General features: G+C 35.4%; 2 protein-coding genes across 4 annotated transcripts in view; one reads left to right on the top strand and one right to left on the bottom strand.

Moving 5' to 3' along the window:
* LOC121407677 (multiple epidermal growth factor-like domains protein 6) overlaps positions 1-9,223 on the top strand; it is a 64,162-nt gene extending 54,939 nt beyond the window's left edge. The window contains exons 11-14 of the mRNA XM_041598861.1: positions 3,319-3,429; positions 4,622-4,651; positions 8,080-8,175; positions 8,705-9,223. Coding sequence (XP_041454795.1) covers positions 3,319-3,429; positions 4,622-4,651; positions 8,080-8,175; positions 8,705-8,832 — 365 coding nt within the window. The 3' untranslated portion in view covers positions 8,833-9,223. The remainder of the gene's footprint in view (positions 1-3,318; positions 3,430-4,621; positions 4,652-8,079; positions 8,176-8,704) is intronic.
* A 5,073-nt stretch (positions 9,224-14,296) lies between these two features.
* The window catches only part of LOC121407676 (rotatin-like), a 57,571-nt gene continuing 50,442 nt past the window's right edge, over positions 14,297-21,425 (bottom strand). The window contains exons 42-46 of one of the 3 annotated variants that reach the window (XM_041598858.1): positions 20,489-20,648; positions 17,372-17,494; positions 15,744-15,847; positions 15,401-15,508; positions 14,297-15,282 (exon numbers count right to left, since the gene is read on the bottom strand). In XM_041598858.1, coding sequence (XP_041454792.1) covers positions 15,139-15,282; positions 15,401-15,508; positions 15,744-15,847; positions 17,372-17,494; positions 20,489-20,648 — 639 coding nt within the window. In that variant the 3' untranslated portion in view covers positions 14,297-15,138. Of the gene's footprint in view, positions 15,509-15,743; positions 15,848-17,371; positions 17,495-20,488; positions 20,649-21,425 lie in introns of all 3 variants that reach the window. The other 2 variants (XM_041598860.1, XM_041598859.1) reach the window with 2 other exon arrangements.

Raw genomic sequence — 21,425 nt, 5'->3', positions numbered from 1 at the left:
GTCTACCCTGTGTAAATGAAACTTAACTAACTAAATAAATAAATAAACAAAAGCTATTATTGAGAGTTTATATTACAAATCCGTGTCGTTTAGGGTTGCATTGTTAAAAAAAACATGGGATGAACATGTCACTATATAAAAAATTGCACGAATATAACTTTGATGAACTGTACATGGAATATGTTAGCTGGTTAGATTCACTGCAGTTTTTTTTGTGTTATTGTAGTCAAATCAACAAGATGCATGTTCCCTATCCATCTGTCTGTTAATTAAGAAAATTTTACCTCCCATTATGTTGCTAATTTCAATTGGATGAATTTGAGTTGTTCCGATATCAGCATGATTAACGAAGTACATTTTTTGGGAGTGTTTCATGAACATGTAGGTCCGACCAGTTTTTAGAACTGACAACTTTCCTTGATTTTGACTGGCTGAGAAGCACAGTTACTGTGGTGATTGTCGGGTAAAACAGGACCTGTTGAATAAAACGTTCGACAAGTCCTTTCATTAAAGGAGAATGAAACCTTTGGAACAAGATCGCTTGTGTGAAAACAGAAAAATGAAAAAAACAGACCAATGAAAGTTTGAGAAAAATCGGACAAATAATGAGAAAGTTATGAACATTTGAATATTGCGATCACTAATGCTATGGAAATAGCGATTTGGCAATGCGACAAAGATGTGTGATGTCACTTGTGAACAACTCTCCCCATTACTTTAGTATATATTTCACTAGAATTGCCTCTTTTATCACATCTATCCATAAATCATGTGTTCTGTCTACTTGAAGGCATGTAATACATATTTTTTAAGAATACATCATGGATAAAGAGTTTGTATCATCATAACAAAAAGCAAAAAGAGACATTTTGAGGGTATTTTATAGTCCACCAAAGGGAAAGTTGTTCATCAGTGACATCACACATCCTTGTCGCATTGCCAATGTGAGGATCTCCATAGCATTAGTGATTGCAATATTCAAATGCTCATAACTTTCTCACTATTTGTCCGATTTTTCTCAAACTTTCTTTATTCTTATTCTTTGATTTTTCTGTTTCTACACAAGCCTATTTGTTCCAAAGGTTTCATTCCCCTTCAAACGCTATAACCAGGGCCGGGTCATTCCAATTTAAATGAGTATTATTTAGCACTCAAACAACTCTTGCGTTCTTTCGCCTCCCATCTATCAAGCCCATCGTAACACTTCGAGCGATGATTTAACACATTCAATTATGATTAATAGTGTCAGTTGTAGTATGTACTTCAATTAGTCGTTGAATGATGAGACGGTTTTGTGATTTAGTGGAAAGTTATGCCAACCAACCGGTGAGCTTCATCCAGCGTTTCTATGGATGTTAAAGAATTTTTAGGAGAAAAAAGCCATCAATCATCAAATTCAGACGCACCTGATGATAAGATATTGTAATAACATTTTTTCCTTAAATATATCATATCATTATGTCTTACTGTGGTGTAGTTCACAGAATGAAACTGACAGGATATGATTTATAAATGCAAACAAAATAAACCTTAAAAAAATAAATGATTAAAAATGCTTGAATAAATCTTTCATAAAATAACTTTATACATAGGCCTATAACTACTTCATAAAAGGGCGAGTTTATTTTCAAGCAGGGACATGTATATTTTCGAAATTCATCAGTTCCTTTAGAAACTGTAAACTTTATACCAGAATTGAAGACAGACACATTTGTCATTCATGTTGAAGTGAAATGTCACAATTAAAGTCTGCATTGAAACCATGTGGACTTTAGGCTCTTTTCGGAAAAGCCGCATTTCTTATTATCAAAAAGATGTTTTCCTTTCACGTAGGTTTTGAACTATAGGTCTTTCATTGTTTAATTGGTTGGTTCCTCATGTCGTTTTGATAATTACCCCCATCTTTGTTAGGAGATGACTTAAGTAGTTTAAGTTCGAAAACTTTTATTTCCCTTATTATTTTGATTATCTCAAATCACAAACCTCTCACGGTCTCGTACTATAAGCATGATTAAAGTATTTTAGTTAAAATTCATTTCTGAGACAGAAACAAAAAGGGGAATATAAATAAGCAATCAATATATACAAGATTCTGGGACAAGTATTCATTTGTCAAATAACAGGTGGGACGAATTAAAGTACGTGCTCGTAGTAAACTATGAACACTTGCTTATTTTTTCGTGCCATGTTGGGGGCTTCCAAGATTAAAGATCAATTAAAATTGCGGTGATGTAATCATTAGACAGCCCATCAAACATTTTATGCGCTGCGTGATGGAAAATTTAGATGGCAAAGGAACAAGGCCGATGAATTAGACATTTTCTCGAAAGGAGGGTGGGAGTCATTGTTCCAAGGAAAAAATTGACAAGCAAAAAAAGAGGTTTTAACCAAAAAATAATGATATTTCGTCCCCGAAAACATTTGACAAGCCAAAAAAACCGGAATTCACTTAAGAAAGGGGGGGGGGTGGGGGCACACTTCTGTTTTAATGGCATTTTTACATTAAAAATTTTAATTTTGCTTCTCAAGGGGGGGGGCACGGACCGGCCCCCTTGATCCGCCAGTGCTATTCCCTAATTTTGAACCCAAATTGTGACAGGTCTCACCCAGCTATTAGCAAAGACTTTTATCTTACTTTAACGAGACCCCCCCCCCGATGTTGAATGATACCGAATGGCAAATTGCTCGATCCGTCCCTGATTTTAACGATGTCAGGTCTAATACAGATGTAGCCCTTAATGAGTTAAAAAAACAGTTTTACATTATGAATATGTCTGGTATGATTTTAGAAAGTCTTCTTTCAATTATAGGAGCCATGCGGGACATAAGCCACAGAACGTCAACGCCTATGTTACAACTATACACATGAAAAAGTAGTTGCTAAAAGTAAAATCGTCAAAGCTATGAGATCGTGATTTGTAGCATACACCGTGCAATGTTTATGTATTTTGACGAGGGAAAATTAATTTTGCATATCTTATTATGGAGCCAATTATTAAACATTTATAAATCAATCAAAAACTTCCTTCCCAATGAAATTTACGGAATTCCCGGCTTCATTTTAGAATAAAAAATGTTATTGTAGATTCGTAACTAATGGGCCTCTTGTTGTTAAGCATTATTTATGCATACTATCGGTTAACCGTATTTTTATTTTTTTTTATTTTCAAAAGAAAAACAAAACAAATTGTAACGAATATTATCATCGTCTAAACACGCATGATACATTTCTTATTGCAATATTGTTGTTATAAAAAAATCACTGACAGAATGATGTTTATTTTACAACATTTATCGATTTTTAATCTTTATTTTCAGAACCGTGTGAGAATAAGCATCAACTTTGTTATCACGGATGGTATCCGAATTGGTGCGACGATGAGCACCCGTATGTACTAGATAACTGCCCTGCGATGTGTGAACTATGCAGTAAGTATTAATCCCTGTATTACCAGATTACTCTTGACTTTGCAATTAACGCAATTAATTAAAATGGAAACTTTATCAAAAGGGGTAAAGTATTCAGTCATAACGATCTTCATATGACTTTCAACATGATAGTGAAATAAAAAGTTGAATTGAAATATCACCTGAAAATTAATATATAAACATTCTTTGGGTGGCTACTGAATAGAAATAGAAAAATATTGATATGCCGTTGAAGTAGTTGGAATCATCATCATCATCGTGTCCTTGGTGTTCTATGAAGATATATATTTTGTTGAATTATACATTTGTAGCAATGATTTCTTGTTGTGACATACCCCTGCTTATGCTTTTCTTGATTTATCAATGGATAACATTTTTTCCCATTTGGTATGTGAACATGGTGACAAATATCATCGAATTTAGTTAATTTCTGTCTCCATCTTATCGATCATATAATTTTTTGGATTTTTTTTATCTCTAAAATAAATTGTGCTTAACAATAACGGCCTTCTAGGTCTTTGATCAGTAAAAACTATATCACATTATAAAAGCGTTTTTAAAAGCGAAATATGTATTATCACGACCATAATAGGTGAAGTTCAAGGGGGTGCCCATTATCAGAACATGTATGTGGCGCTCACCACCAAAATTGCGCCAATAATCATCAATTTTCGTCAGAGAAAAAAGATCAGCTCCCCTGTAAATAAACTTGATGGTAGGCTCTTCAAAATGTTGTATAACCAACATAACATGTTCAGGACCCGTCAAGACTTTTTTTAATCTGAAGTTCGACCTGTAAGCCGCCATTTCCCGTCTGCTCATCCCAGAGAGCGTGTCTGTTTCCTCTTGTTTCCTACCCCGATAGGACGGGGGAAGAGAGGAAGCCCATATACGCTGTCAAGATGGGGAGAAACGACCTAATCTTAAATTTCCGTGGCTGATATAGTTATTCCCTTCCCTGTTAATCCATTAATTCTGGAAAAATGTCTTAAGGTTTGGGGGATTAATCTCATTTGGGGGATTTGTCTCATTTTCTAAAGCACTGAATAGTATCAATAATGGCGCGAACATTGTTTTGGAAGCGTTTACCCGAGTCTATCATGCTTATCAATTAGTCACATCATAATTTTCACGTACAAAATCATTTTTGTTGATTTTTTAGGTTAAAGTTATCTTTTTATTTCCTTATCAGAAATCAGCACTGGTGGTGATACAAGACCAGGTGAGACATTTCAGTCCCCAGTTTGGGTTATTTCAGTTTGCCCTTTAATCTTGATTAAGTTCACTAAAAATAAATCATTACTACAAAAATTTTTCTTGAACTGGAAAGAAACTTGTAATATTTTATTGATCCAAGAAATCTTGAACTGATATACCCACGATATCTATGAAAGCAGGCAAATGAAAAAAGTGGCAAAGTTACGAGATGGGAAGCGATATATGGAGAGAGAGAGAGGGGGGGGGGCAGGTAGATAAACGGAATCAACATGATCAAGGAATTGAAATGTAGTGGGGCTACTACATGAAATATGGAACATTTTCAGAGTTCAGATTAAGACAATACGAAAATCGTGAAAACGGTTATATAATAATTAATTCTTCAGTAGTCCATGTTATAAACTTCAATGCTAATTAAAGAAGATGCAATAGATAAAAAAATCAAATAAATATATAAACAAAGAAAAACAAATTAATAAATGATGAAACCAGTCAATCGTATGATAAAATGGCTATAAAAATAGACTTGAAACATTATCATTAATGTTTTGAAAATATATTTTTTCATTGACCTCTTGCTCCCTCCTCTTACAAGAAACTTGTTACATGTACATGTATAAGACATTCTTGATGTTGAATCACTGAAATATTTCAATACATTCATAAATCGTGGAAATACTTAAAATACTATTTTGGCTGGAATTTTACTTATCACATTAAATTCAGAAATATTTCACTAGTTTCATAAATATTGGACATTAATTTTCCACAATTGAGAGTAATTAAGCTGTTTTGACATATTTTCCCAGATAGTCCTAAATGTATGGCCAGAATGTTTATCGTATCAGCAAACTCGGACTTCAAATTGTTGAACGGACAGAAAATTTTTGATGAAATTAATTTTGTCAATGGTATTTTGAAATAGTTGTGTAATTTATGTATCTGGTCATCGACTTCCATACAAAATCCTTATCAAAGTAAATTTTGCAGGAAATACTTGCGGTTTGCTTTGTTGACAGCAGTGATTTTTTTACCTAGAAAATGCCCCTAATTGGCATTAGGGGTCAGTTTTTGCCATAACGCCACCCTTCCAAGCGTGGTCAAACACGTGACTGCAGATCCCTTGAGCAAAATACCAGTCCAAAACACCATCCCTCACCCATATTTTGGTGTATAGGGCTAATCATGACAGGTATTATAAAGAGCAACCCATAAGCCCTTACCAGGCCATTGCAGTGCCCAGTTTCATTAAAAACTACGACACGATAACTTTGCTATATACACCCGCTGAAACCTTCATGTGTATCTGAGCCCAGTTACCATGATGGTATACGGGAATGTGAAGGGTTAAAAAAATTAATGCGCCCAAAATTATCACCATTGTGTAAGGTGGTGGTGGGGGTGGCGTGTTCATAATTTCACTAATGCTCTTTCTGTTAACAACACAATTTCTCAAATCAACTTATACAGTTATGTAAAATGGTGCTAAAAACTTAGTGAACCACCCCACCAGAAATTGAACATATTCAAAGTGTTCAAGATCTGTCTTTTTTAGATATCTAATTTTGAAGTCAGGCGATAGAATTATACATTAAATAACATTTTGTTTATATGGCCTCACTAAAGTGTTGCCGTCTGCACTCTAAATTCCAAGGATTTAAAATAAATCCAGATCGGCTGCATTTTAGATTAAGATTTAAACTATTACGATTTAAACATAAAGCTAAAAGATTTGAATTTAAATCATTTGAGATTTAAAAGTTAATCCTAAAGATAAAAAATAATTCAAAAATTTGCCTGGTCACCATTCGCAGCCGATCTGGATATTTATTTTAAATAATTGGATTTTTGAGTGCGCATCAACATTCAGCATAAAGGAGTGTATTTTGTTAAGGGGTTACTTTTGAGCACAACTGGAAATAGTAAAATGGCACTGGAACTAGTAAAGTTATTATTGTGCACGAACAGACATCATTCAAAGTGAAATTGAAGACAAGTAGAGTAATTCAATTAATTAATTATCGAACTAGATCGTTCCATCCAATTTACGAGCAATAACCTCGTTGAAATTGATAAGTTATACGAGGAAGTGGATTTGCCCTGTATATCTTACAAGATAATTGTAATTTACAGCATGAATTGACCCCGGATTTTGGCACATACATACATTGATTATTTATCCAAACTACCGCCCCCCCCCCTCCGTGATGGCTGGGTCAAATGTTGATATACTTTACCCTATCGTGAAAATAGAATATTATTTTGAACATTGTTTATGGTGAGAAGGCGTAACATTTAAGGTACCAAAAATACCTTCCTATATAAGGCTCTTGATGACCTGTTGCCAACCCACGAACAAGCATGGCGTCCATATATAACAGAGTCCCTATCTCCTCCTGGTTGTAGCTTTAGTCTGATAGTTTAAAAAACTAAGTGATCATTGGAGGCTTGAAATGATTTGCAGGTAATTTCCTCGAACGTTTCATTCGCCTCAATAATCATTTAATTGAAATATAAATGGAACAAAACCGAAGTATGACATACACACGCCCTGAAATATCATCAAGACCAGACGCAAAATTGTCAGCCGCAGTTTCAATACTTTAATTTCATGCAAAAACGTGTAGGCGGAAAATGATGGAAAAAATAAAGGAAGGAAGTTACGTTGTTTTGCCAATCTCTCAAATTACTTCATTTATTATGATGAAGGGCTAGGTTCACCATTGTCCTAAGATAATTTGTTATCTTCTATGTCGTATACTTAATTAAGTTTAATCCCCATTTAGCACGAGGTCTTTTTGCTAATTACCGATGTTTCCAATGTTTCATCAGTCAGTCCAAAACACTCTCACCGTGTAGAATCTTTATAAACTAAAAACAAAATAGATATACCCTCTACCAAGCCGTGCTGTTGAATGTGTAAGAGGCCGAACTTTATAACAATAGAATATTTACAACAACATAACCTTAGAACTGAGCACGGGTAAACATTATAATTTTACAAAATGATCGAGAATACGTAAAAGTATATAAGGACGTTGTTGTATTTCTAGGATAAAATAAATGAATGTGGAGTACACTTTGAGTGTTATTTTATGGGGGGAAAAACGTCTTGAAAACAATGTGGTGGTGGGGGGGGGGGCTTTCTTTGCCCCACCCCATTCTCCCGCTGCGTACAGCTGAGAAACCTCTAACAAAATTAAATGCAAAACAAATGCAACGCCCCCAAAACACAACAGAACGAAATGAGAAGAAATAAAATCGTTCAAATCAAAACAAAAAACAAAAAGGAGCATAAATGAACGGAATCGCCCATATCTTGAGAACAAAGAGAACAAAAAAGCATTTACAATCCACCTAAAACAAAACTTAACATCTATTTCCGGTGCCATAGCAAAAATCAAACTTTATATTTTTTTTTATCTTTATCAGGTAACTGTCGCAAGAGATGTAAGAATGGGGGAAGTCTTCAGGAATCAGCTTGTGAATGTGAATGCCCGGATGGATGGTTTGGAGACGATTGCTCATGTAAGTATACACTATCATGAATCTTTACCAAAACTTACATTGATAACAAAGTTTCTTTGCCAAAAGTTAGGTTCATAATGAGGTTGGTTAAAGTGTATAATACAGAGGTGGATTTTTTGCCTTATGTAAATTGAGACCTTTTTATGGGAGCTTGCATTTTTTGTCTCTAAAAAAATGCCCCCTTTTTGGGGAAATCCTGGATCCGCCCTGGATAAAGTAGGCCATTACCTATAAGCATATGTTCCCTAGTGATGAACATATCGGACAGTGTGACTCCTATATGCGATTATCATTTACTGTATTCACAAATTTAAATACATGTACTTCTGATTTGTCATGCCTGCCTTAGTGAAGTCAAGTTAGAATATTGAATTGAATAACAATTTCGCCTGTATAATGTATATTCACATTTATGTTTTGATGAAACAATACGTTTATTCTCAATGAGATTAACGCGGTGATTTAATCCAACATGAAATTAATATTTTTTTTGTAATATTTACTTTTTGCCCCCCCCAAAAAAAAATAGTGGAATGCCGGGACAAGTTCCACCACTGCCGATGGTCCACCAGACTTTGTGACAATCGCGATTACGCTCGACATTATTGCCCAGTATCGTGTGATTTGTGCTCACCGCCGCTAGACATTACCGAGTGATCCCGAAGCCTTCCGAAATGAACCCGACAAAATCCGATGATGGAACAACAAATTGCCCGTAACAATCGAGGAATTATGAAGAAAGAATGGTTGATAAAGAGCTTTAAAACGAGTCTATGTGTACGGTATCATGTATAGGTATATCTTGTGTAGATCTTAAAGGGACTTATCTTATATTAAAAAAAACTGACTCTGTACTTGTTCTCGCTGTAGTTTCGTTCTTCAAAATTATTTATTTCGAGTTATTGCTCGTAATCGTTGAATGACTATCTGCGAGGTACATGCAACAATATCAAATATGTTTTGTAGTTAAAGGAAGACATATGCATTTGGAATCATTATTTTGTAACGCATATATGATTTTTATTGGCTTAACTAATAGTAGTTCTGATTTCACGATTGCCTTATGTGCAATCAATCTGTCAAATCGGCTGTAATGATCAATAATAATAAATAATAATAATGTACATTTATATAGCGCTTATTACAATAGTTTCTAAGCGCTTAACATTTATATCTTAAAGCAAAACAAGTATAAGGATTATTAAGAGCAATTTGTATAAGCTTTATTTTATCATGGTAATGGGGCATTTGTGATCGTCAAATTCAGCAAGCCATAGTATTAAGACCGATTTTATTCTATTATATTACTTTAAACTTTCTATTATATTACTTTAAACAACGACGGGCAAATCAGTAGATTTGTAACAAATCATCAGTGAGGCGTCATATATTGGCCATGATTGCTTATAGACTAGGTCACTATGATTGATCTTTCTGTTTAAATGTAACTAAAACAAAACACCTTTTGCTTTACAAAATAGTCAGATATTGCAACAAGGTTTCACTTTGCATTATTTTGTCGGAAAGGTATATATTTATGTTAGCTCATGTTGTATTCATAAATCTGAGAGAATATTAACTCTGTTACTTATTTTCGTATAAAGAGTAATTTATTTTCGTTATAGAAAATCTAACGTTCTTGTGGTAGATAGAAGTTAGTCAAAAGAACGGTATTTTAGACTGATATGTTTCATGGTTTGCATAAACGTAATATTGATAGAACTGATGGTAAATTACTCATCGTCTTAGTAAACCTAAATTTAACTATTTGCCATAGACAATAAAAAAGTAACAGTAATTTTCAAAGTAAGAATTTATGCCAAGAGCAAGGAACAAACGTAATAAAAACTTTTTTGTATGTCCGCAAAAAAAAGAAATCGAGGTAAATGTATAGGTAGGCCAATATAATAAATTCATTGATCACCATTTCATTAAGGTCTTAAAAATATAATGTGCCAATATTTATTATCGATAATAATAATAGGTACATTTATATAGCGCTTCATATTTTGTGCTTGTCAGCGCTTTACATGTAATTATTACTTTGGTCATTGGATCAATCACTGTTTCGCACATAAAGTGCACTATCCCCACTCCCTGGGGAGTATCCTGGCCAGGCAACCATTTTTTAACGGTGCACGCAAGCCAATGTAATATATAACTTTCTTATCCTATGTCCATTTTACACCTGGATAGAGAGTGACAAACGTGGATAAGTGCATTGCCAAAGGACATGCGGCGCCGGGTGGGATTCGAACCCGCGACCCATGGTTTAAGTGTCATGTAACGATACCTCCACATTTTTTTTCTCTGTATAATTCCAAACTTCATTCTCTAAATTCCTTAGATTGAAAATAAATTGCGACCAGGGACCAGTACAAAATAGATTTAGAATTCAATCTTGTTTGATTGGAACTTTTGATCCAATTTTTGATTGGTTCCTGACCACAATATATTAGATTGACTTTCAATCTACGGGATTTATAGTCTGGGGTTGGGACTCTTGTTACATTCATAAATTTATCGTAAAATGAAGTTATGCAGTCTCACACATGCCTCGTACGCTGAATATACAGTACTCTTTTAGCAGCCATGTTAAATGAAGTAAACAATATACATGATATAAATTCGTAAAAGCTGTAAGCCCGTTGTTCTAATTATAAACAGAGTTAGAAAATACAGCGTTCCTGGGACTAATCAGTCCGTAAACTTAAAAGAAATCGAAAATTATTTCGAACCTGTTCCACCCATTGGATGAATGCCACGAAGTCAAATTAGATGTAACCACGAACCGGAAAAATAAAGTATGCTCGATTTCCCCGATGAAAGGTCATATGGAATAACATGAAGATTTCATTGGAATGAAAGTTTTCGTTCGAGGGACTTGAATTGTTAAATACATGTAAGTTAAAGGGTAGTTGTAATTTATCCAGATATCGGCTTGATTTGAATAATCAAGGTAATATATTTCGATGTTTAAGTACTTCTTTATTTATTAGGAGAGTGTCGTTTGTCATTGTTCATCATCGAAAGAAGGAGGAAAAGGTTTGTACAAAGTTGAAAGTTTCATATTGAAAAAAAGGACCAAAAAGAGAAGTCAGGAATTATATGACAAAAAAATGATCGAGCTGTTGTTTGTTCACTGATATTTAATTGTGGAAATTGTGAAATATGTTATGATTTGTAACTTTATAGTTAAAATCAAAGTGTTTATTGGGACACTTTAGAAGTACGTGATTAAAAACCTATACTCCAATTTTGAGACTTATGTAATAATGGAGTAAAAATGTGTATTAAGTCTAAATCTATTTCTCGGTCTATTCACTCCTGAATGTTAGAAGCTATTTAAAAAATGTAAACAAGTACCATGTAAATTTCTGTAACAAATTATTTTATTGTGTGTATAGAATGTGTTGGCGATATTATAGCACCTCTGTCCATATAGGGGGAAGAGAGGACATGGTGTGTATTCTACCTGTATAGTGATCGATGATATTTTATGTGTGTACAGTGAATAAAATGTGAAATGTTATGAAAATCAAAATGACTGTCACCGATACTTATTGTTCGACTTCAGTGACATTTACAGTTTCCTATAAAGTGGGTATGCAATAATTGAATGAATAAATGAATGAAAAAGCTAATCATTTTATGTCATTTGAAATTTGATTGGGGGATCTGATATTGTGAAACAAAAATCTTATTTTTTGTATAGCTTTTGGCATAATATAAAAAACAAGATAATATTTTACCATTTCCTCTTCCTTTACTCTCCCTTTTTCTTTTTTTCTTGGTCGCAAAACTTTTTTATTTTTAAATTTTTTTTTTTTGGGGAAGGGGATATCGGACCCCAGGTCCTCCATGTGAATGCCAGTTCCCCCTTTCATCGCGAATATACACAAATAAAATTGACTAGACAAGTAGTCAGCTGGGTTTGTCTAGTCACATTTCTGACATATATAGATATAACTGTTCTAGTAAAATACGACTAGAAAATAGTTCAATACGACTAGAATAACAGTTGCACCTATCAGCTGACCCTATTAACTAGTCATTTTTGACTGGTTTGTTTTTAGAGTGTACAGTATAGCGCTGGATACGGCATCCAGTCGATCACCAGTGGAGATTTTACGATAAACTTGTGCACCATTGGTTAAAGGTACCGATAACTTGTGAATTAATTGTTACTTATCTTAACGATACCAACCTTCGTCAACAACATTCTTATAAGGGAAAAAAATATTTTTTGAGAAAAAAGGGATTAAAAAATTTCCGTAATGATCGCCACTGAAACCGGCGGTGTCCTTTTCCCTGCTCCAGGATGCATCACCCACGACTTGTACTTTGCCCCTTTCCAACACAACAGGCCAGGTTTGGGATGGGGGGTAAGGTCTGTCTGTACACCAAAGTGCTATCCACCCATGAGCAAGTAACTCAGAAGTGCACCATTAATTTTGCAATCTACATTACCAAGTTATGAATGGTAGTGGAATGAGAAAATGCTCCTGGGGCACCTTTCCCCCCCAAATCTGAGAAGACACCCCCCCTCAAAGAAAATCACAGAAATTTGTTTGTTGTTGACAAGCCCGAAATCCATGCCAGTGAACATTGATAAAAAAGCACTACCCTACCCCCCCCCCTCGACGTCTTAGGCAGCATGCGCTGGAAAATGGACCCAGACGTGGCGCCCATCAATTTAGGGTGGAGTGGGGCCCAGTGCCGACGTGACACCCCGCGTGACACAAATATCCTCATATTTATTCGTAATCCCGAACATTTTACACAACGCTGTTTTTTTGTGGGGGATGGGGGTGTTGTCTGTTTGTACACCAAAGTACTACCCACCCATGACCAAGTAACTCAATCAATCTTACAATCTACAATAACCAAATTACAAAATGGTGTGGAATAAGTGCTCCGATCCTGGGACAGATTTTCCAGGGGCACTTTTCCCCGCAAATCTGACAAGACCCCCCCCCTCAAAAGAAAATCACGGATAATTTGTTGTTGTTGACAAGGCTAAGGCAGCATTCACTGGAAAATGAACCCAGACGCGGCGCCCATCAATTTAGGGTTGAGTGGGACCCAGTGCTGACGTGACACCCGAGTGACACAAATATTCTCATATTTATTCATAATCCCAAACATTTTACACATTGTCGCTCCCTTGGGGAAAACAAAACAAATTCAGCATACGGCCATTAATATCTTCCTGGTATGACAGTACAGCAAGCTTACTGTCCAATAAGAAATAGAACTTTTTCCCCACGGAGTCTAGATAATTAATAAATTGCAAGAAATGTGAACAAATTCCTATGGAGAGCAGCGGATTCCCAAAATCTGCCCATCCCCCTTCTCTGAACTCAATCTTCCCCTGGCATCTTTCCTTCCGCCTCCCATATACATGCCAATATCATTAATATCTCCATGTGCATGCTATTTCAAAAACATGTCTTAAATTATCCCTCTGCCCAACATCTGACCATCATTCTTCATTTCCTTTCCAACCCATCACTGGGATATATTTAACGACCAAACTATATCCCCTTTCCCCCAATAAATGCTAGTCAAGAGATGTAGATTGCTTGTAGATAAGGCTATATTTTTGTGAAGATAGAGAACTATTTATTAAAGTTTTGGAGTCCAGGTATTGCATATCATACTTGTGAGGAAATTGTGGACAAATGTTGAAAATTAAGATGTTAGAGTTTCAATGTTGGAGGCAAGAAGGAGGAAACATTTTCCGCAGGAGAAATTTTTTTGATATTCAGAGATAGAGACAGGCGGAGAGAAAGAAAATAAGACCAGGGTTCCTTTTCATAAAGGCTTGTTATAATGATAAATGCACAATTTCTATAACAAATTTACTATCAGCCAATCAGATTGAATGATTTCAGTAGCTTATAACTGTTATTGTAAATTTATTATTATAACAGGTTTTATGAAACAGGCTCCAGGTACAAGACAGAGAAAGAGGGAGGGGGGGGGGGGTCTAGTTGACTTGATCATAAGGGAACAATCAAGAGCAAAACTTAACAGAATATTAATAATAAATGCAGACACGAAATCATCTTTTGTTTATTAAATATATTTAATATTTTTCATGCAAATCTGCATATATACAAATGTAAAATATTTTATTATTATACATGTTTTTACTATTTGCTTACAAATGTTTACATATTTACAGTAAATTGTATTTAGAATATAACAAATTCACCACTGTCATTAGAATATTCACAACATACACATGTGCAGTAAGAGTATACATACTCTCCATGAAAATTCATTTCCAACATCAATCAACATTTGTTAGCTGGAATTTGCTTACATAATGAGATGAAATTTACACCCACAAACATTTCATATTAAGCATATTTAACTAAAAAAATCACTTAAGGTGATTAAAACCATGCTATTACAATGGGCCGTAATGGTAGTGCAGTTTCCAACACTTGGAAATGGGTAATACACATCTTTAACCCAAGACACCGTTTTTTTTTAAACCAAATTTCATGAGCACTGGTCAAAAATTGATGATGTAATTTGATCCACAATGAGTTTTCTTGGGATTTTGGCCATAATACACTAGCACCATGGCAATACAGAGTGTCTTGCATACCTATATCTCAAGATGTTATATGTGTGCCAAATCTCATGAGCACCAGTCAAACACGGGATGAAGAAGTTTGACCTGCATAATTTTTTACCTAATTTCTGGCAATAATCTTCTGTTACCATAACAGATTAAAAATGCAAAAATGTCTTGCACAAGACCAACGTGTGTGCTATATTTCATGAGAATTGGTTTACAATTGAGGAAGTAGTTTGATCTTCCACATTTGCAACAGACTTGGGGGCACTGCATTTTCTTTCTGTAAGACCATTTCAAGAGCAAGGGTTCATTCCAGCAGGAGAGCAATAATTGCTGATATGACAAACTGGCACCAAGTAGACATGTCTCTATTGGCTGCCTCTATCACTGTGGCTGGGGACACTGCATTTCTTCCTGTAAGAACATTTCAAGAGCAAGGGTTCATTCTTGCAGAAGAGCAGTGATTGCTGATTTACAAACTGGCAGTGGGTAGCAATGTTTCTTCTGGTTGCCTCGACACTGCTTTTCTTTCTGTAAGACCATTTCAAGAGCAAGGGTTCATTCCTGCAGAAGAGCAGCGATTGCTGATGTTACAAATTGGCATCGGGTAGCCATGTCTCTTCTGGTTGCCTCTATCAGTGTGGCTGGGGGTTGAGGGCGCTGCATTTCTTTCTGTAAGACCATTTCAAGTTCTTGGAGACTCAGGCTCAGACGAGATGTCTTCAATAGTGCTTTGGCCTGAAAATTGAGAAAGAGAATATGAAAATGTGATCTGAGACATTAAACATGTGTAAGGGATAAGAATTTCAAACCATAAATAACAATCTAAGAACAGGGTGATTTGGGATTTGTCTGAAGGACATCATTCTGAGTTCTACTCTGGAATGTCATCGGTGATATCAGCAAGGATGAGTGCAACCATCACGAAAGTACAGAAAAGACATAACGTTGCTAGAGCTGGGGAGATACTTACTTTCTGGCTGTCATAGATGAGAGCATACAAAGCACTGGTCACTGTGAACTGGGTTTTGAGACATCCATCAGTCAAAGTGGTCAAAAAGAGCCTCACTAATTTATCTGGAATGAATAAAACAAATTATGTCATTGCAACACATACATTAAAGGCATTGGCTAGTTTTTTCAAACAATTGACTTAGAAAATTATAAACCAAAATGAAACATGATGTACGAGTAAATGTATTGGAACTAAATAAACCTGAAAATAACCATTATTGAGAATAAAAAGCTACAGGTACAACGCAAACCACAATTTAATACTTCTGTGTCTTTGAGCCATTACTAGGACACGTATAGTGTATGTCATTAAGATGGTGTTTCTGGTCACTTTATATTTCACTTTTTTGAAGCACTAAATGATTTTCGGACCCGATTTTATTTCTAGGCTAGAATAAATATAGGGTATGTGATGAAATGAAGATGGCATTTCCATTCACTTTACATTTCAGTTTTTTAAGTACTGAAAAATGATTTTCAGACACAATTTTTTCAGAGCTTCATTTTTGTAACATATCAGACACATGTAAAAAGAGGGACCTTGTAGCTTAGATTTTTAAAAGTCAAATCATTGTTAGCTTATGCCTTAACAACAAAAATTTATACATTTTTCAAATGCAAATATATCTTTGAATAGAGAGAGAGCAGAGATTTCATAAGTTATAAACAAACTTGTGGGCACGTCATGGTCTAGTGGTTCTGACTCTCGCCTTTCAAACAAAGAGTCGTGGGTTCGAATCCTAGCCATGGCGTGTTTTCCTTCAGCAAGAAATTTATCCACACTGTGCTGCACTCAACCCAGGTGAGGTAAATGGGTACCAGCAGGAAGCAATTCCTAAAAAAGCTGTATGCACTAGAATCGGTAGACAAGCTTAGCCGGGGTAATATAGGAGCGCCTTGAGCACCTAGCAAGGTGGATACTTGCGCTATACAAATCCTATATTATTATTATTTTTTGTTGTTGATCAATTCTAACACCCTCCTGCACCCATTCCTACACAGGAATGTAATTTGCTTTGCTAAATATGATGATTCTTCATCAAACACTTGCTACCACAAAACTATTTAACAGTCTCAGAACCTGTCCTTAAAGACACCCTTTTGCTGTCATGTTTGAGTTGTCTGTATGTGTTTTGGGGATTTCCCTTGATTAACTCAAGAATATGGAGAGTATATACTAAGGCCCGTATTCTGAAGTCAGGTTTAACTTAGACCATGGTCTAACTCTGTGCTAAAATTATGGGAAGCCAAAAGTGTTATTTTTTTTAATTAAGTTGTGTTTCTTATGTTTACTGTGCTCTTTCCTGATTCATCGACAGTGAAGACAATCATCTATTTATACTTCCTAGATAATTATGATTTGAGAGCCAAATGAGCTGAAATATGATATCTCTACCAGTGATTTATGTAACAATTGGCTTTCCATTCTTAAATCACAACTTTTAACCTGAGTTTAAGTTTGACCCGACTTAAGAATACGGGCCTAAAAGAACTGTCTACAGAAATCACCTGCATATAAAAACAATATCTTTTTTTGTCCCTTGTGTGGTTAGGCATGAGAGTTACCGTGTCACCACATCAACTTACCATTAGCCACCAATCTTGTTTTATTAGCAGCCAGGTAGCAGAGATTATGTAAAACCAGCAAGGCGGAGTCCTGGAGAGCAGAGACTGGACACTGGGCAAAGTCAATCAACAGATCAAGGGCATCTAATAATAAGAGGGGAAAAATAGGAAAGAACTTACCACAATCAAATTACCGGTACTAGTAAAGCAAGAAGAAAGAGGTGTGAAATTAAAACAAATAACCACATTCAACTGAAAAAATGCATATAGTTTATTTCTTAAAAATGTCTTTTTGTACATGTACATATTGAAGTTGGGAGGAAAGAAATTTGATTGAATTACATGAATGGGAAAGGGGAGTGATTAAGACATACAACAACAACATTGGCAATAGAAATAGCCAAGTCCTTTTAGGGTTAAGATCATTAATCTATTTAATATGTCTAATTACATGTCTAACACAAAACAATGTCTCATTCCATTCCAATTTCCCACATTTTTTTTTCAAACCATCTACTCGATGACAAACATGTTTCAAATAAAACAATGTCTCATTACATTCCACTTTCGCACCATTTTTTTTCTTTTTTCAAACCACCTACTTGATGATAAACGTGTTTCACACAAAACAATGCCTCATTATTTTCCATTTTCACATCTGTTTTTTTTCTTCACTTTTTTCCAACCATCTACTTGATGACAAAAAATGTCTGCACAAAACAATGTCTCATTACAATCCATTTTCACACCAGTTTTTTAAATCTTTTTTTTTTTCCAACCATTTTGATGACAAAAAATGTCTGCACAAAACAATGTCTCATTACATTCTATTTTCGCACCAGTTTTTTAAACCTTTTTTTTCCAACCATTTACTTGATGACAAACATATTTCACACAAAACGATGTCTCATTGCATTCCATTTTCGCATTAGTTTCTTTTTTTTTCCAACTATTTACTTGACAGCTACATTTCACACAAAACAATGTCTCATTACATTCCATTTTCGCACCATTTTTTTCCTTTTTTTCCAACCATCTTCTTGATGACAAATATGTTACACACAAAACAATGTCTCATTACATTCCATTTTCCTACCACATTTAAAAAAATCTTTTTTCCAGCCATCTACTTGATGACAAACATGTTTCACACAAAACGATGTCTCATTACATTCCAATCCTTTTCGCACCTGCGTTTTTTTTCCCCCAACCATCTACTTGATGACAAACATCGCAACAATCGTGAGGTTTCCCTCCAGGTAGTTTTATGAGCCTCAAGACCGTTCGCATCTCCTTGGAGGGTTCCCATTGCTAAGGAAATGGAGGAACTACGTATGTGGAGTGAATGCTGGAGTTGACCATAGGATGACCCGTGGGTACACCACAATCTACCTGACCTAGTTTGGATACCTGTGTCTACTCCCCCAGAGTACAATGGTTTGTATTTCATAATTAACACCATATTGTCTTGCAGAATGTTATTATTTTTTTCTGTAAGGAGCCACCACAAAAAAATGTTTCAGATTATGCATTCTCATTCAAATTTGATGATCCACCAAACAGCAAAAAAAAAAAAAAATCCCACTTACCAATAAGTTGATATCCCTTACTGACTCAATAAAATCAATGCGCAATCCAGCATTTCATCATTCAAATATAGTTGCACATTCAGTTTCATATATCTATTTATACTCAATTTCACAGTTGTTGGGAGGAACGTGGGAGACCTCACAAGATATGGGGGGGGGGGGGACTAGATGAATAAAATAAAAAAAAGAAAAGTGTCATATATAAACCACATTGACCCACATGACAGGACAGTATATGGAGGAGAGTCATCAATGAAATGAACTGTCCAACCCCACAAAATGGACAAAAAAACCCCAAAACACTTTAAACGCTGTGATAATGATTCAGTTTTGAATATATACAAGTATTCAGTTTCTTGGACACCTTGTACTCTTTGAGTCCTGAGACAAACAATGATAATCCTGGCAGACAACCAAAAAAGCAAGATAATCAATCATTAGTTAGAATAACCTTTTGCTGGGAACCTCAAGAACACAGTAATTACAATTTCCTATTAGCATCACGGTCAATTAGTATTAATGGGCAAGGTAGCAAAAGGGTCACGAAAGGGTCAATGGAATAATGCCACAAGGGAAAATCCCCCTTACCTGGAATTTGACCAATAAGGATTTATTATATCAATGGAGGTCAATACACCTCGTCAATTATGTTCGGGAGGAAACACGGACTTGAATTGACATTAAAGTCTCTTTAGGAATACTACCCTCTAATTATGGTCACAAAAGGTGGTTTCAAACCGCCTCGATCATAAGAATTACCGTTAAATTACGATAACTTTTTTTATGCTAAAAAATACCCATTAATTATTCCTGCATTCACACTGCCCCGAAACATATCCTTCAGGATAAATTCCCGAAGTTAGGAGCATGCGCAGTATGGTCTGATAAGCAGGCAAGGCGCAAGATTCAAAACCACTAGCTCAGCAGCCACCCACAGCGCCGGCGCCCAACTACACACTGGGCTAAAAGTTCCCGTAAATTGCTTTCACATTGCCAAAATACCTGCGACCTTGGAAAAATCCCCGCGAAAGTTCTCGTAATTTTGCCAAGTACCTACTATTTAGTGGGTATTTTCTTTCGGGGATATTATGCGTAATTTGCTTTCACATTGCCAATATTCCCTAGAATTTTCTGATCGGGTAAATTTCACCATCAGAAAATACCTGGAACTGACGAACTTCGAGGTGGTCTGAAACCACCTAATATGACAAAAGTGGTATCAAATTATCAACAATTTTCAGTGTTTCACAGACGAATCACACGTGGGTGACATTTGGATCTTTATGTTCTCTCTCCATCTTGGCAGTAGCTTTACGAAAAAATCATGAACCAAGAATGGATGTGGGCAAATGCAAGACTCTTTTGGAAAACCTTGAATAAGTACCCACACTAGCACTTGCTGCAAGGAAAGTAATATACTTCAGCCTGTGATTTAGCTCATGCATCACATAAATACATAAGAAATCACACATGCCGTAATGGCAACTGCCTCCCGAGCACATACAAGTATACTCTCCTACTTTTCTATTAGAAAACCCTTGATACGTACCAGGAATTCTCATGATCATCTGTTGCCCTTCTGTTGCAAAAGTCAGGTTGGTCAGGAGCTGTAGCCAGAGGGCAGCAAACGTGTGCAAGCTGGCGGCATTCTTGGTCTGCTTGGAGCTTCTCGGAAGTTTGACCTTGATGAATGACCCCAGAAATCCACTCTGAAAAGACCAACAAAAAATGAAAATGAGGTAAAAAAAAATTAACAATGGCAAGAGTAACGCACTTCATAAGGGTTACGATTGTGCTGCATATATACTTTCAGAATATCACTGTAGACTAATTCAGTTGGGGTGGTGTGTTATGATGGTAATTTTTAACTTGGGATTTGAAGTATGCCTAACATAAGATTGAAATTGTATTGAAATTGAAACTTTATTTTATAATTCATGTACTGGCATATCAACACTCTGGCTAATACAACACCAAATGAAAATGTTGTTGAAAGCCCCCCATTTATGGCTCCCATGACGTATATTCACCTGTTGAGAATAATTGGTATTTAAAAAAAAAAGAATTTGAATGGCATACATGTGATGTGACTAGGTTTGGCAACTATCAAAATGTATTCAATCCAGACTTTTGACAATTGTGATAATCTAGATTCCAACTAATGAATTACAATTAACCTCAACAGATGAATGGAATCTGTTGGGTGTTTCATAAAGCTGTTTGTAACTTAAAGGTCAAGTCCACCCCAACAAAAACTTGATTTGAATAAAAAGAGAAAAATTCAACAAGCATAACACTGAAAATTTCATCAAAATCGGATGTAAAATAAGAAAGTTATGACAGTTCAAAATTTCGCTTCATTTCAGAAAAACAGTTATATGAACGAGCCAGCTACATCCAAATGAGAGAGTCAATGATGTCATTCACTCACTATTTCTTTTGTTTTTATTGTATGAAATATTTTGATTTTCTCGTCATTGTCATGT

The sequence above is a fragment of the Lytechinus variegatus genome, chromosome 2, assembly GCF_018143015.1.
Source record: "Lytechinus variegatus isolate NC3 chromosome 2, Lvar_3.0, whole genome shotgun sequence".
Taxonomy (NCBI): domain Eukaryota; kingdom Metazoa; phylum Echinodermata; class Echinoidea; order Temnopleuroida; family Toxopneustidae; genus Lytechinus; species Lytechinus variegatus.
Note: the sequence above shows the minus strand (reverse complement) of the source record. Positions and strands in the feature narration are given on the sequence as shown.